Below are 13,207 nucleotides of genomic sequence, written 5' to 3'. Positions count from 1 at the left end.
GTGATTTTTTAAAAAAGGCAATTTTTTCCCTGTAATATTAGTGCCACCTTGTGGTTCCACTTTGAAAAAGTACCTTCACAAATAAGGTGATCAAAAATTTCTATCTGATTTCCCTCTTCAACCCTCATCTTCTGCGGAAGTTATTCGTTTAAGCTACTCAGCCATAGAATAAGACAACAAAGTCCTGCTACACAGTCTTTCAATCACATTCATCAGAGAAGAGCTAGCTACAAAGCAGGAAGTAATCTCTTCAGATCTTGTTTCAGTAAGGCTTTCTCAGATTTTCTTGTGTGTTTCAAAAGCTGAGCCCTCAGAGGTTCTCAGCATAGAATCCAACTTGTCAATTGGATAGCTGATATCCCCCCCCCAAAGTAAAGCTACTTTGAATTAAAGTTCAAAGTAACTTTAGAAAAAGTTATAATAGAAAAAAAAGATAGCCAATTGAGATTGATAGAATCATGGTCAGAGAATACCCTTTTTCTGTTAAATTTCTGGAGCTATATGACTAAAGTGGATGTAGTTGATTTAATTGGTGAAATTTACTAAAAGGGAAGGTAAGTGAAAGTGAGTTGGGATTACAATTCAGATATTATCTGGTAGATTTGGGAGTTAACAGATCTTTGTGTTGTTGGAAGAAATGTCCTTCTGGGTTCAGCTCCAAGTGTTGAAAAAGACACTGGAAACTTGGAGGCTGCTTGGAAAGATGGTTTAATGGTGGAGACGACCATATGGCTTGAGGTCCTGAACAGAAATGGAGGGGGGGGGTGTCACATGCTTCCAGATGTTGGGTAAAGAATAAAAGAGAGAGAAGGGCTGAAAGGTCCTGGCTTTAACCTCTCTGTTCGGCATACAATAGCAGAGTTGGAAGGGACCTTGGAGGTCTTCTAGTCCAACTCCCTGCCTAGGCAGGAAACCCTACACCGTTTCAGACAAATGGCTATCCAACATCTTCTTAAAGACTTCCAGCGTTGGGGCATTCACAACTTCTGGAGGCAAGCTGTTCCACTGATTAATTGTTCTAACTGTCAGGAAATTTCTCCTCAGTTCTAAGTTGCTTCTCTCCTTGATTAGTTTCCACCCACTGCTTCTTGTTCTACCCTCAGGTTCCTTGGAAAATAGTTTGACTAGTTTGTCTTTGGATTGTAGTTCTATTTTTATTGTTTTTAGAAATATTTATTGTTAAAATATTCATGACTGGGAGAGACATGGGAACAAGGTCAGCCAATGAATGGGCATAGCAACTAAGTCAGCCAATGGGAGCTTATACAGTTCTGAGTCTGCAAAGAATTGAAACAAACTTAAGAAGAAAGCAGTCTCCTGCTCTGAGAAGTAAACTAGCAGTCTGTCTGGGTTTGTCTGCTAAAATGAAACTAACTGCTTGTGTTTGCCTATAACTCTCTTGCCTTGTGTTTACTTGGAAGGACCACCTGTTGATATTGTACATTTATTCATCTATTCTTATGTATATAAAGAAGTTAATGAATCCTGCAGCATCAGTTATCTGTGTGTGCTTGTGGATTTCAATTTATGCAACAATATCAATTTCTCTTTTATAGTTTTATTGCTTTTAATGTTATAAGCCATCCAGAGTTGTTCGAAATGAGATGGCCAGTGATGGAATTATTAAGATAGCAAAGAAGAAAGCAAGGAATTTTTAAATATCTTACAGGAAAAGTAGAGATTGCACAATAAGGTTGCAGCATGAAGCATAGTATTAGGATAGTGTTACTGAGGCAAAATCACACAGAGTGCGATAAGAGGAAACACAGCTGAATCAGGCTGTGGTACATGGAGCCTTATCAAGAGAGGCTGATAAGTGCTGGTATTGGAGGAGGAAAATCAAGGAAGAAATCTGAGAAGAGTGTCCAAAGCTGGTCTGTTACTCCATTATTCCACAACATAATATTTTAGGCTCTGGGTGTAGAGCTGGATTTTTGCATAATTTTCTTTCATATTTCTGAGCCTTGAAACTGCTGGGTCTGTGCATATCTGTCAAAATAACTTGCCACTTGGCATTGTTACAACTTGAAAATTTCGTAATAATGCAATGAGAACTGTTATCTGATAGGATGGACATTGATTAAGAGAATGGTCTGGGGAGATATTATTGGTGGAAACTGGTTTTGTTTTGAACATTGGTTTATACAATGCTGTTGGAGAGAAAAAGCTGAAAGTGATAGGAAGAATGGATTGTTATACTTAAGTTCAGAGGATAGAATGAAGACTAATGTGAGAGCTGGGCTTGGGGTATGGATTTATAGGAGAGAGTTAAGGAAATGTTGGTGTTTTGATAACGTTTGGGCCTATGATGGCTGCGAATGACTTGTCAATTTCAACCTTTGTACTAACCTTACTTTTGGATCTCAATTCTGTCTGGTTTATCTAAAATCTTGAATTTTGCATATGAGCACTGCATATTAGCTTGCTTTGTGTAAGTACTGCCTTTAACAAGTTACAAACAGGATAGCAGAAAAGGGAATAATACCTTGACTATATAAAACTGCCTTGATGTTGATTATTCTGCAATACATAATTTGAATAACAGTCTGCTAAGAAAAGGCTGATTATGTAACACACTGGCTGAATGAATAACATTGGTTTTAAGTTAGCTGTAAACTTACCAAATCGGTTTCAAAGTGGCACAGTTCAAACAGTGTGGATGCAGATAAGAAAAAAATTAGACTGACGAAGATCCTTCCACTGTTACTGAAGCAGATCTTGCAGTCAAAATAATCTGGGGATCATATTTCCAGTTTAATTTTTCTCTCTCTCCTTTCTATCAGTCTTGGAAATATTATCCATGAATATATTCTAAAAGGAATAGTACAGATTGTCCTGTTATTTGAGATTGTTCAGCCAATTCTAGCTAATTGGACAAAGAAATAATTATGCTTATATCTGAAGTGCACATCTCCATCTCTCCATATATAATATTGGCATTATTTCTCTTTCTGTCAGATGCATTATGTTAATCTTAATTCTCCACAGTACTGTTGTTGGTGTTTTCCCACATATTATCCTCCTATTGATCATATTCCATACATGCAACTGTGATGAACCTAATATGTACAACTATTTTATACCTTTTGATAGTCTTTTGTATCAAATATGAACAAAAGTGGGTGAAATGTGAATAGTCTGTATTTATAACTTTTCCAAATGTATTACTCATTGGTGTAAATACAGGCAGTCCTTACTTAATGACCTTAATTGGGACCAGAATTTTCATTGGTAAATGAAATTATTGTTAGGCAAAATGTCACATGACTGCACCACATAGTGATGGCACTTCTCATTGCAGTTGTTAGGCAAGGACTACACTGTCATCAGATGCTTCTCCTATTCTGCCATGCTTGCGTGCACTTCACTTTGCAAAGAACCAGTAGCTGCCTTGGCCAGCTGTACTTTGCTAGCAGTGGGAGGAAGAAGATGGGGTGGGGTGCGGGGCTTCAGGAATAGATGGGGCAAAGGGCTAGGTGGTCAAAAGGGCAGGGATAAAGGGAGAGAGAGGCAGGTGGGGGAGGTGAAACATGCTGTGGTCATAATTGTAGGTGGGCTGCCAAGTGCTGAACTTTGATCACATGACTGGGGGGCACTGCAACAGTATAGCTTTGAGAATTGGTTATGACAACCATTTATTCAGTTCTATCATCTTTCAGTTCTATCATCAGTGAACGAATGGTCGTTAAGTAGGGACTACCTGTATGCAATTTACATTTTAGTTAATTGGAGAAAGTCATATTTACAACCTCTATTTATTATCATTTATTGCATTGTATTTAGCAAATTATTTTGAGATAATATAAATGACTTATAGCCATTTGAATTCCAAAAATGTATGGATACATTGTTTTTTACAGGTGGTAATTCTGTCAGTTCCTGGATTTTTGATGAATTGTGCTTTCCTTGGATGGATAACTTATAAAATTAATAAATATAATTGGTCTTGGGATGATAGCATGTTGTTTGGCATAATTCTTAGTACAACAGATCCTATCCTTTCTGTAGCTTCTGTCAAAAACCTTGGTGAGTAAGACGTTATCTTTTTTATGCAGTATGAAACCTACTCCTTTTTTCTGATGGTATCATTGCCAGAATAGTACATGATATGATCATAAGAGTTGAAGAAGCCACAGCCAGGTCAATGAACTTCACCGATGCCTCGTATGTTGAGCCTATTCATTTCATTCTTAATAATATTCAGCTTTCCTTTTTGATGTTACATGTTCTTAATTTGAAAGTCTTTGAACAGCGGAGATATCTTTTTTTACTAGGAGCTGTGTCAACGGCTAGAGGAGCCATTAGGATTTAGCGTATCCACATCATGGATGCCCCTGCTACTATGATAATGTCTTTGCTCTTTCCTTGTAGTTTGATACCTCCCAACCGGGGGACACACTGGTACCATATTTCCACATTTTTTTGTTCATCCGTAACATTTTTTGGCAGGGAACAGCGGAGTAGGTCCCCAGATCTTTCTCTAGGCCAGAGCCATGTTGGTCAGTATAATAGACTTATATTGTTTACCCACCACCATCACAGTGTGGTATGGTTGGGGTTGGGCTGCTATAACAAATAGGCCCAAATCACATCTGAAAAAATAATTAATGGCTACAGGATTCATAGACTTGATAGAACATTAGGATTGATTTCAATTTCATAAAGTCATAGAATCCTAGACCTCGAAGGGGCCATTTAATAATTAATCCAAACTTCTGTTCATTGCTGAAGTACAGATTAAAGTACTTTTACAGAAGAATATTCATCCTCTTAGAACATCCACTGAAGGGAAGCCCACTAACTCCTTGGATAATTGATATTCTGGGCAATATTATTTCAGTTACTGTAATATCATATCTTCCTATGACCTCTCAGTGCGGATCATCTCCTATCTCTTCAATTTGAGCACTTGTATAGTGATTGTTTTACTTTGAATATAATTGAAGAAGCCTAGCATCCTTTGCCAATTTCACCTCATTCTGAGCTTGGTCAATCACAGCAATTACCTTTGAGACATTATGAACATGCATAATATAAGCTGGTAATGGGATTTACTGTATATTGAGAAAATCATGATGCTGTTATTTCATCATTGCTTTTTAGTTAAAAAATTAAGGGCGATAATGCCCCTCTCCCATTAGATTTCTTTACTTGTTAACATTAAAAGTGAATCTTTATTCACTTAAATAGTTGTCTTGGGGAGAGTATTATGCCTTTTTATTGTATTTTTATTTGGCTTTTATCTTTAAGCTGCCCAGAGTCACTGAGTTGCGCAGGCATATAAATTTTCTTAAATAAATGAATAAATTACATTAATTTTCATATTGTTTTCTTAGGCCTTTCAAAAATAGTTATCAACTTAATTAAAGGTGAATCTTTGTTTAATGATGCAACTACAGTAATTGTTTTTGAATTGTATAAGGACCTCATAAATCAGAGCCATCAGGAAGTAGGTATGTGTCTATTTTTATGTAACTTTTTTTTCATAGAATAATATATAGTAATACCATGATTCTCAACAGATAATTTTTAATTAGATATTTGCAAGGCCATTTGAATTACAATATTTAGTATCATTATATATTAATCATTGTTATGCTGCCTTACAGTGATTATTGATAATTGCTTTATTATTTCACTCTACTTGTACACTATGAGAAATAATTGCTGTATAGCAAGGGTCCCCAACCCCTTGTCTGTGGCTCGCTACTGGGTTGTGGCCCATTGGGAACTGGGCTGCTAAAGAGTGGGTAAATGGACAAAGCTTCATTTGAGCATTCATGGAATTTAGATTCTGTGTGTGAAACCACAGTGGGGATGGGATACAGCCAAGAGGTGGCTGTCCAAGCAGGGGCATTGAATTCAACTCTTCTTTCCTACCAATACTACTACCTAAAATTGGCCTTGGAAGAAAGGATGAGAGCCAAAAAATAATGACCCCAACTCCCAGCACACTGAGTTGGCCCAGAAAGATACAATGATTGATGCTATATCGAAAACTGTTGAGATCATGATGAATACACTACCATGTTCCTGAGCCAGCCAGAGATAATTAACACGTAAAATCAATGGTGTCTTAGTACTATAATCAGATCTGAATATACTTTTTAGGTTAGGGGTAGAGCCTTTACAAGGTCCTTTGGAAAGCCACCAGGGTTAAAGCCACATAATCTCATGTTAGCTATTTGATGGCTGGATGACCTTATGTTCAGTAGTTGTACTGCTGTATATGTCCATGACATCTATTCTAAATATTAATGAATATATTTAGGTGTTTTTTAAAAAAAATAGGTATTAGACATAATTGTCTTGAATGATAAGTGTTGCTGTAATTTTTTAAGAGAGTCACAATTGAATGATACACTCCTAAAGCTATTCAAAGATTTATTATATTTTTGTTGCCTACTAAAATGTGCCCACATATTTTAGATTACTGTATGCATATTGTCCTCAAAGCAAAATCTACCAGTAGAATGGTTCCAATTACATTTGCATCCTATGCTAGTCATGTTTTAGTCCCATTTGAATAAATGAGTTAAGCCAATAATTTTGTTTTGCTGTAAGACTTTATATTGTTTTAAATAGTATTACTTTGATTTAAGGCAAGAATATAACTTTTTACCTAGGCAGTATAGGATATAAAATTGGATTGTTAAAATTATGATATAGATATGCAATATTAAAAGTAATTTAATGAAAACAATCAAATTATAATTATTTTTTCCTTTTATAGTTCAAGAGATTGTTTTAAAACTGTTTTTAAAATTTTTTGCAAGTGCTGCATTTGGATTTTTGAGTTCAAGGATAGTTCTTTATTGGTTGCAACATATTTTCAATGATGGAATAATTGAAGTAGTTTTAAGCTTCTCCATGGCATACATAATTTTTTTTATTGGTAAGTTCACTATATAATATTTGCCAAATGCTTAATTTTAAAGCAGACTTCCTTACTTTCATATAATAATGACTTTTTTCCCCTTTCTATCTTCAGCTGAATGGCTTGGCATGTCTGGAGTTATAGCTCTTTCTATTCTGGGCCTTCTTTTAGATTCGGTATCCTTTAGTCCAGGAATGGATATTTTTCTTTATAAGTAAGAGTTTATCTTTTTTCTTAATCACTTTGTAAATATTTAATTTCTCTCATTTATATATGATATAATACAAATTAGTGCCATTAAAATGGCTGTAGAATGAATTTCCATTTTGCAAATTCTGTATTTATGGTTGTAATTGTATACCAGGTTTTTATAAAAGAAATGTTAAGTATGAATATTGATAAACTAAAATTATTATAGTTACGGTCTATAAAATTTACGTTTTGCTCACAAGAAATCTCATGAAAATGGGCTTGAGTTTGAGAGTCAGAAGAAAATTATTTGTATGCCATCTAAACTGCTACTCATTGACTGTTGTGGCCAAACTGATTGAAATGGTCTCAGGCACAATGGTGAAAGTATAAATCTTGAGGCTGTTTTGAATTACCCAGTTTGGCTGGCATGCTCCAATGAAAATCATGGGGCGACCTCAGTGCACTCTTTTCCTGATATCGGCCGTGCAACATCAATTGTGATCTGGTCTTTTCCCCTGAATAGTCTGAAAGTAGGGGATGTTGAAATACTGCCACAATCGTAATTAGAATGCTTTCTAATAAAGAATGATCTCAGTTCAGTGGTGATAAATTTCCAGACTAATAGGCTGCATTCTAATTATTTGGTATCTTGAGGTTTCACTAGCAACTGTGATTGGCAACTTCAGAGATTAAATTGGTCTGCTCTGTGGTACACTTCTTGGGAGCTCACAGATTACTGAGCAGGAATTGATTTGAGTTTTTGTATTTGTAACTGAACTAATTTTTAATTGGACCATGCCATTGGAATTCTGGAAAGCTAGTTTCTGACCGATTCTTCATCCGCATGAAATTATAATTGGTCTAATTTGAAGACGTTCCAGAGGGGCAAATTTTTTGATTGGTCTTTCTTTGAAATATACTGTTATTTATTATTTTTCAGGTAAGATTGCTGAAGATTTTAAGTGTTAATTAAGGGCTATTTTATTTTGGTGTGATGTAAAGCTGGAAATCAGGCTTTGTTAACCTTTAGACTCTCTTTTTGTATAAATGTTACTTTGTTTATAAATCTCAATAGTTTCTCTGTGGAACTCTGCATAATAATTTGACATGATTGGTAGTGCTCATGCACCTTTAAACTGAATTTTGTGCCCATTATGTAGCAGTAAGTGTTCAACTACTGTGGATTTTTCAAATTTTTCTAGCCGACAATATTTTTCATGTTCTTTTAGATGAATTAATACTATGTTTTATAGTTCCAATATATATCTGTCCAAGCTGCTAAGTGTGCAATAATTTCCTGATGATAGAAGTGGACTTATGCCAGCATAGGTGACTGAATTCTTTCTTGGATATTTCTTGTTCATTTGTAAAGAAAGTTGTATTCTTCTAATTTTTTCTTTAATGGTTTAATAAGCCCACTGTAGCGGTACTTTCACTTATTTCTGCTGTGTACAAGTCCTTGTTAACCTCATTATGTCACTTGTAACAATCTGGACTTTACACTGGACACCATATTAAACTTGCCAGCACTAGCCATACTTTGCTTAAGGCCATGGTTTCTTACTCCCCATATCCCCCCACCCCTATTTGCAGAAAACCCCTTTCCAGGTATTTCTGCGTGATAGTAACAGTTTGTCATTCACTATACCATTTACTATACCATCCAATTGGTAGCCAGACCACTTTCTCATCCTTTTGCAAACTGCATCTGGAATCCATCATCCTTGTTGCTAGTTAACTGTCTGTCTTGTTTTGAAAGGTTTATAAATTCATTCTTCTTCTCTGAGATACAAATTCACTTGATTAATCTATTCTCACCCAGAGATGAAGATGAATTGGATTTGACATCAGTGGATTCATAGACTTCGATCATTTTGCTTAGTATCTGGCAATAATACTACAGACTTCTGATAATCTCTCATTACTGAGTTGATATGCCTAACTATTCTTGTGGCAGATCCAATAATCTAATTGGCCACACCCAGTTCTGCCTCTCCAGTTTGCATTCTAATCCTGCTTACTCTCTCATAGTTGATGAACAAAGTTTCACAAAACATAATATTATTCCCTCTAATTTTTGAATGCTTGAAAATCCTGTATTCAGTTTATGGGTGGACCATTTAATTCTCATTATAGCCATCCTGCTCCAAATTTTCTGTAATGATGGTAGCAGAAGTCAATATCTGTGGTCCAAATTGGTATTGACATATGGAAGACTGGGACTTGGCTTATAAGAGGAGCAAATGTTTTAAATCATATAGTACATTAACAAATGTTCTGGGCCCTGGAATTAGCCTTCAGTCTCCTAACATCTTTGGAGTCTGTGCAGACACTGCACAGGACAATCCACTAGCAGGGAGGTCATTGATAGCCTATTACACAGGTTACCCAGGCCTTGCCTCCACATTTCACCTTGGGATCTCGCCTGAAGCTTGGACCTGACATTTTGCCACCAACCAGCCTGTCCATTCTTAGTTCATGAGCCATACAAATGGTGATGGGCCAATTTGACCTGCAGGATGTAGTTTGCTAACCCCTAATGTAGGTACATAGCCACTGTATTCTGAAACATTGCTGTTAATGAAGAAAATGAAACTGCAGTGTTAGTGCACAAGAGCAAGTATTACAGGATAAATATGAGGGTTCCTTAAAAAATCAGTTGTAGAATATTTCAAAGTTTGTTCTGTGCAGATGCAGAGACTGATATATAAATACAATCACTGAGAGAGGACAGTAACAGGTAAAGAATCTGTTTCTTTATAAGCCCCCATACTATAAAATGTTTAATTTGAAATGAACAGGAAATATTTCACATATCATGTTATGTTGCCATAATTTCTCTATTGGAGTGGTGTGGAATTATGTATTTCGTGTTTTGATTTAATTTCAGAGAGGAAAGGAACAATTTATACTCTATATTTTATATTAAGTTTGGTCTAGTAGTTAAGGTGCTGACCTAGGAACCAGGAACCAGTTCTAGTCCTGCCTTATGCATGAAAACTGGCTGAGTGACTTTGAGTGACTTACTCTATCTCAGCCCAACCCACCTTACAGGGCTGGTGTTGTGGGGAAATTAGAAGGAATAAACAGTATTAGCAATGTTTGCCATCTTGAGCTATTTATAAACAATTATAAAGGTGTGATAAAAATCATGTCAATAAATAATCCCCTTATCAACACATTAGTAAATATGTTTTGAAATCTTAAAATGATATTTAAATGATTGTATTGATTGTCTAGATCCATGATAGTGAACCTATGGCACGTGTGCCAGAGATGGCACACAGAGCCCCCTCTGTGGGCAGGTGAGCTATCGCCAGCTGCTCTTGGGTTCTATCATGCATATGCGCACCGACCAGCTGTCCGGTGTGCATGTGCACTGGCCAGCTGCTATCTTCTGGGTTCCAGTGTGAGCATGTGCACTGGCCAGCAGGTCTGCAAAGAAGAGACCAGCTGGCCAGTGCGCATACGCATTGGACCAGCTGGCCAGTGCATATGGGTGCAACAGAACCCAGAAAAGCAGCTGGCCAGTGTGCATGCACATGACAGCCAGGTTCCGGTGCTCCAGAGCGCATGCGCACACGCTTCAGTTTCAGCACTTGGTGCCAAAAAGGTTAACCATCACTGGTCTAGGTAGTCTCTAGATAAAAACATTGAAATTGGTTAAATTTTGCTCATGTAATTTTACTGTTTAAAAATGATGATGTTATTCAGTTGAGTTTGACTCTTGATGATTCAATGGTCAGGGATCATTGATCATGGATTTTGCTCTATTTCTTTGAGCTTTTCTATGCTTTGGCTGGTGTCAGCTTTGATAGTGTCCAGTCACCATGTTCTTTGATGGCCTGGTTTCCTTTTATAAAAATATTTTTTTAAAAAATTTCCAGTCTAAAATATAATCTCAAGTGGCTAACATTTATTACTAACTAAACATTACAGTGATATAATAAAATAGAAATGTTTATGGTATATTTACTTTTGTACAATAATGAGAAATATAATTTAGCTTATATTATATTGGTAAATGATAAAGAATTGCAATATATGTTTTCTCATTGGCATGTTTTAATGTCTCCCTTAATCTGCTTTTTCTTAAACAGGTTTTGGTCTATGCTGACATTTTTGGCTCACATTATTATATATCTCATAATAGGAATTGTGATAGCTCAAAAAACATTTCCAAATATAAATTCTCGTGCTTTTTTCTACATTGTAACTGTCTACCTTTCACTGAATCTTGTAAGGTAAATACTTCTTTATTTTTGTGGAAATCGACTAACATTGCCTATCAGTTAAGTGATATTCTTAAATTGCTGTCTTCTAAACATGTAGATGGAAGCAAGCCACAGTCAAGCATGCAGAAATGCACATGCTCACATGCACACACACAGAATATTAAAACTTTTAGTGCTACAGTTATTGTCACTTTGAACTGTGAGATGAGTGGTATATAAATTTCGTAAACAAGCTGTCAAAAATCTTTGATTCATGCATGGTAGTTTATTTTAGCATGGAAACCCTTGGTGTAAATTGCTCGATTTGAATGAATAGCTCTGTGATACCTCTGACATTGAACATGAATATATATAGCTTATTCTCATTATTTCCTAATGAGTTGCATTGTAATCACGCTATAGAAGAACTGTTTTCCATTAAATTTTTGCTCTTGAATGTAGAAAGTATTTCCCTTCTTCCATAATGGTTGAAATGAATTATGCCAATGTTTTAGGTGCTGCATATACCATGCCCATGGGGGGGAAAGCTTTCTAAAAAACTCCAAAACTTCCGTGTGTGTGTGTGTGTGTGTGTACTTTAAAAAAAAACCTGGAAGTCAGATTCATCCTTGGTCTGGACATTGTAAGCTGTGTTAGAACTCAGTAAATTATAATATAACTTAAAACCAATCATAGTGATCTTAATCAACATGGGAGTATTCAGATTTTGTAACACATAGCAGGTGTTACAAAATCTTAATACTCCCATGTTTGGAAAAAAGGTACAGTATATATAGAGTATTTGAATAATACATTGGAAATCCAGTGTAGCATAACGGTTAAATTGTTTATATGAAAGAAGCAATAACATGATGTATTTTTGTTTAATAATAAACTTTTATATTGATTGATAAATGCAGTCTTTTATCTTATAGATGATAATGATTAATTATTTGTTTCATAAATTATTTTAATTTTTGATTAAGATATAAAATGTCACTAATATTTTAAATATAATGTTGCTAATTTTTACTTTTATTTACTTAGGTTTTTAGTTATTTTGACATTGAGTCCTTTTTTGAGTCGACTCGGCTATGGATTTAATTGGCGTTGGGGAGCTATTATTGTTTGGAGTGGAATGAGAGGCACTTTTACTCTGAACATGGCTCTTCAAATTAGCCAGACAGAAAGTGAGACTCCAGCTGAGGCTAGCATTAAGAACCAGGTAAAAATAACTTAGTATCTTGAAAAATCAACATTTCTGATAAATTTATATTAGAAATTAAACCTATGGAAATCTTTTTTAACAAAATGTCCTCTAGATCTGCTTTTTAAAGCCCTGAGGTTAAGGCATACCAGCATATTGGACATTGTAATATAAATATAGTTCAATTCAACTTGTAAAAATGTGAGATTTAACTTATATTTATATAGAAGTAGCTCTCAATTTATGACCATTAATTTATTGACAATTTGAACTTATGATTATTGCAGCATCCCTGTGGTTGTAATTGTGATTCAGGCACTTGGCAACCATCATGTATTTATGGTATGTGCAGTGTCCTCTGGCCATGTGAATATCATTTATGACCTTTCCAGCTAGCTTCCAACAATTAAAATCAATGGGGAAGTGGGCAGGGAACGTCTCAAGTCTCACTTAACAACTGTGGTGATTCTCTTAATGATCACAGCAAAAAGGTAATAAAATAGTGTGTCATCACATGTGCTTAACAACAAATTTTGAGCAGTCACTAAACAAATGACTGTAAATTGAGGATTATTTATAAATTATGTTGTTTTAAAGGGATGTAAACATGATCAAAAGAGTATTGTTTTTGTTTTTTTTAAATCAATTTTATTAGTCACCCATCTTACCACAGGGTAACTGGGTGAATTACAATATTAAAAATATAAACTATATAAA

The 13,207-nt window shown here is 35.4% G+C and overlaps 1 protein-coding gene across 4 annotated transcripts in view; it reads left to right on the top strand.

Moving 5' to 3' along the window:
• LOC309385089 (solute carrier family 9 member C1-like) overlaps positions 1-13,207 on the top strand; it is a 120,928-nt gene that overhangs the window by 17,465 nt on the left and 90,256 nt on the right. For all 4 annotated transcript variants that reach the window (XM_081939183.1, XM_081939184.1, XM_081939182.1 and 1 more), the window contains exons 4-9: positions 3,861-4,026; positions 5,337-5,453; positions 6,734-6,895; positions 6,992-7,091; positions 11,170-11,313; positions 12,331-12,508. In XM_081939183.1, the coding sequence (XP_081795309.1) occupies positions 3,861-4,026; positions 5,337-5,453; positions 6,734-6,895; positions 6,992-7,091; positions 11,170-11,313; positions 12,331-12,508 (867 nt within the window). The remainder of the gene's footprint in view (positions 1-3,860; positions 4,027-5,336; positions 5,454-6,733; positions 6,896-6,991; positions 7,092-11,169; positions 11,314-12,330; positions 12,509-13,207) is intronic.

The sequence above is a fragment of the Natrix helvetica genome (genome assembly GCF_964273705.1).
Source record: "Natrix helvetica genome assembly, chromosome: 1".
In the NCBI taxonomy this organism is placed as follows: Eukaryota; Metazoa; Chordata; class Lepidosauria; order Squamata; family Natricidae; genus Natrix; species Natrix helvetica.
This window is presented reverse-complemented; position numbering and strand designations above follow the sequence as displayed.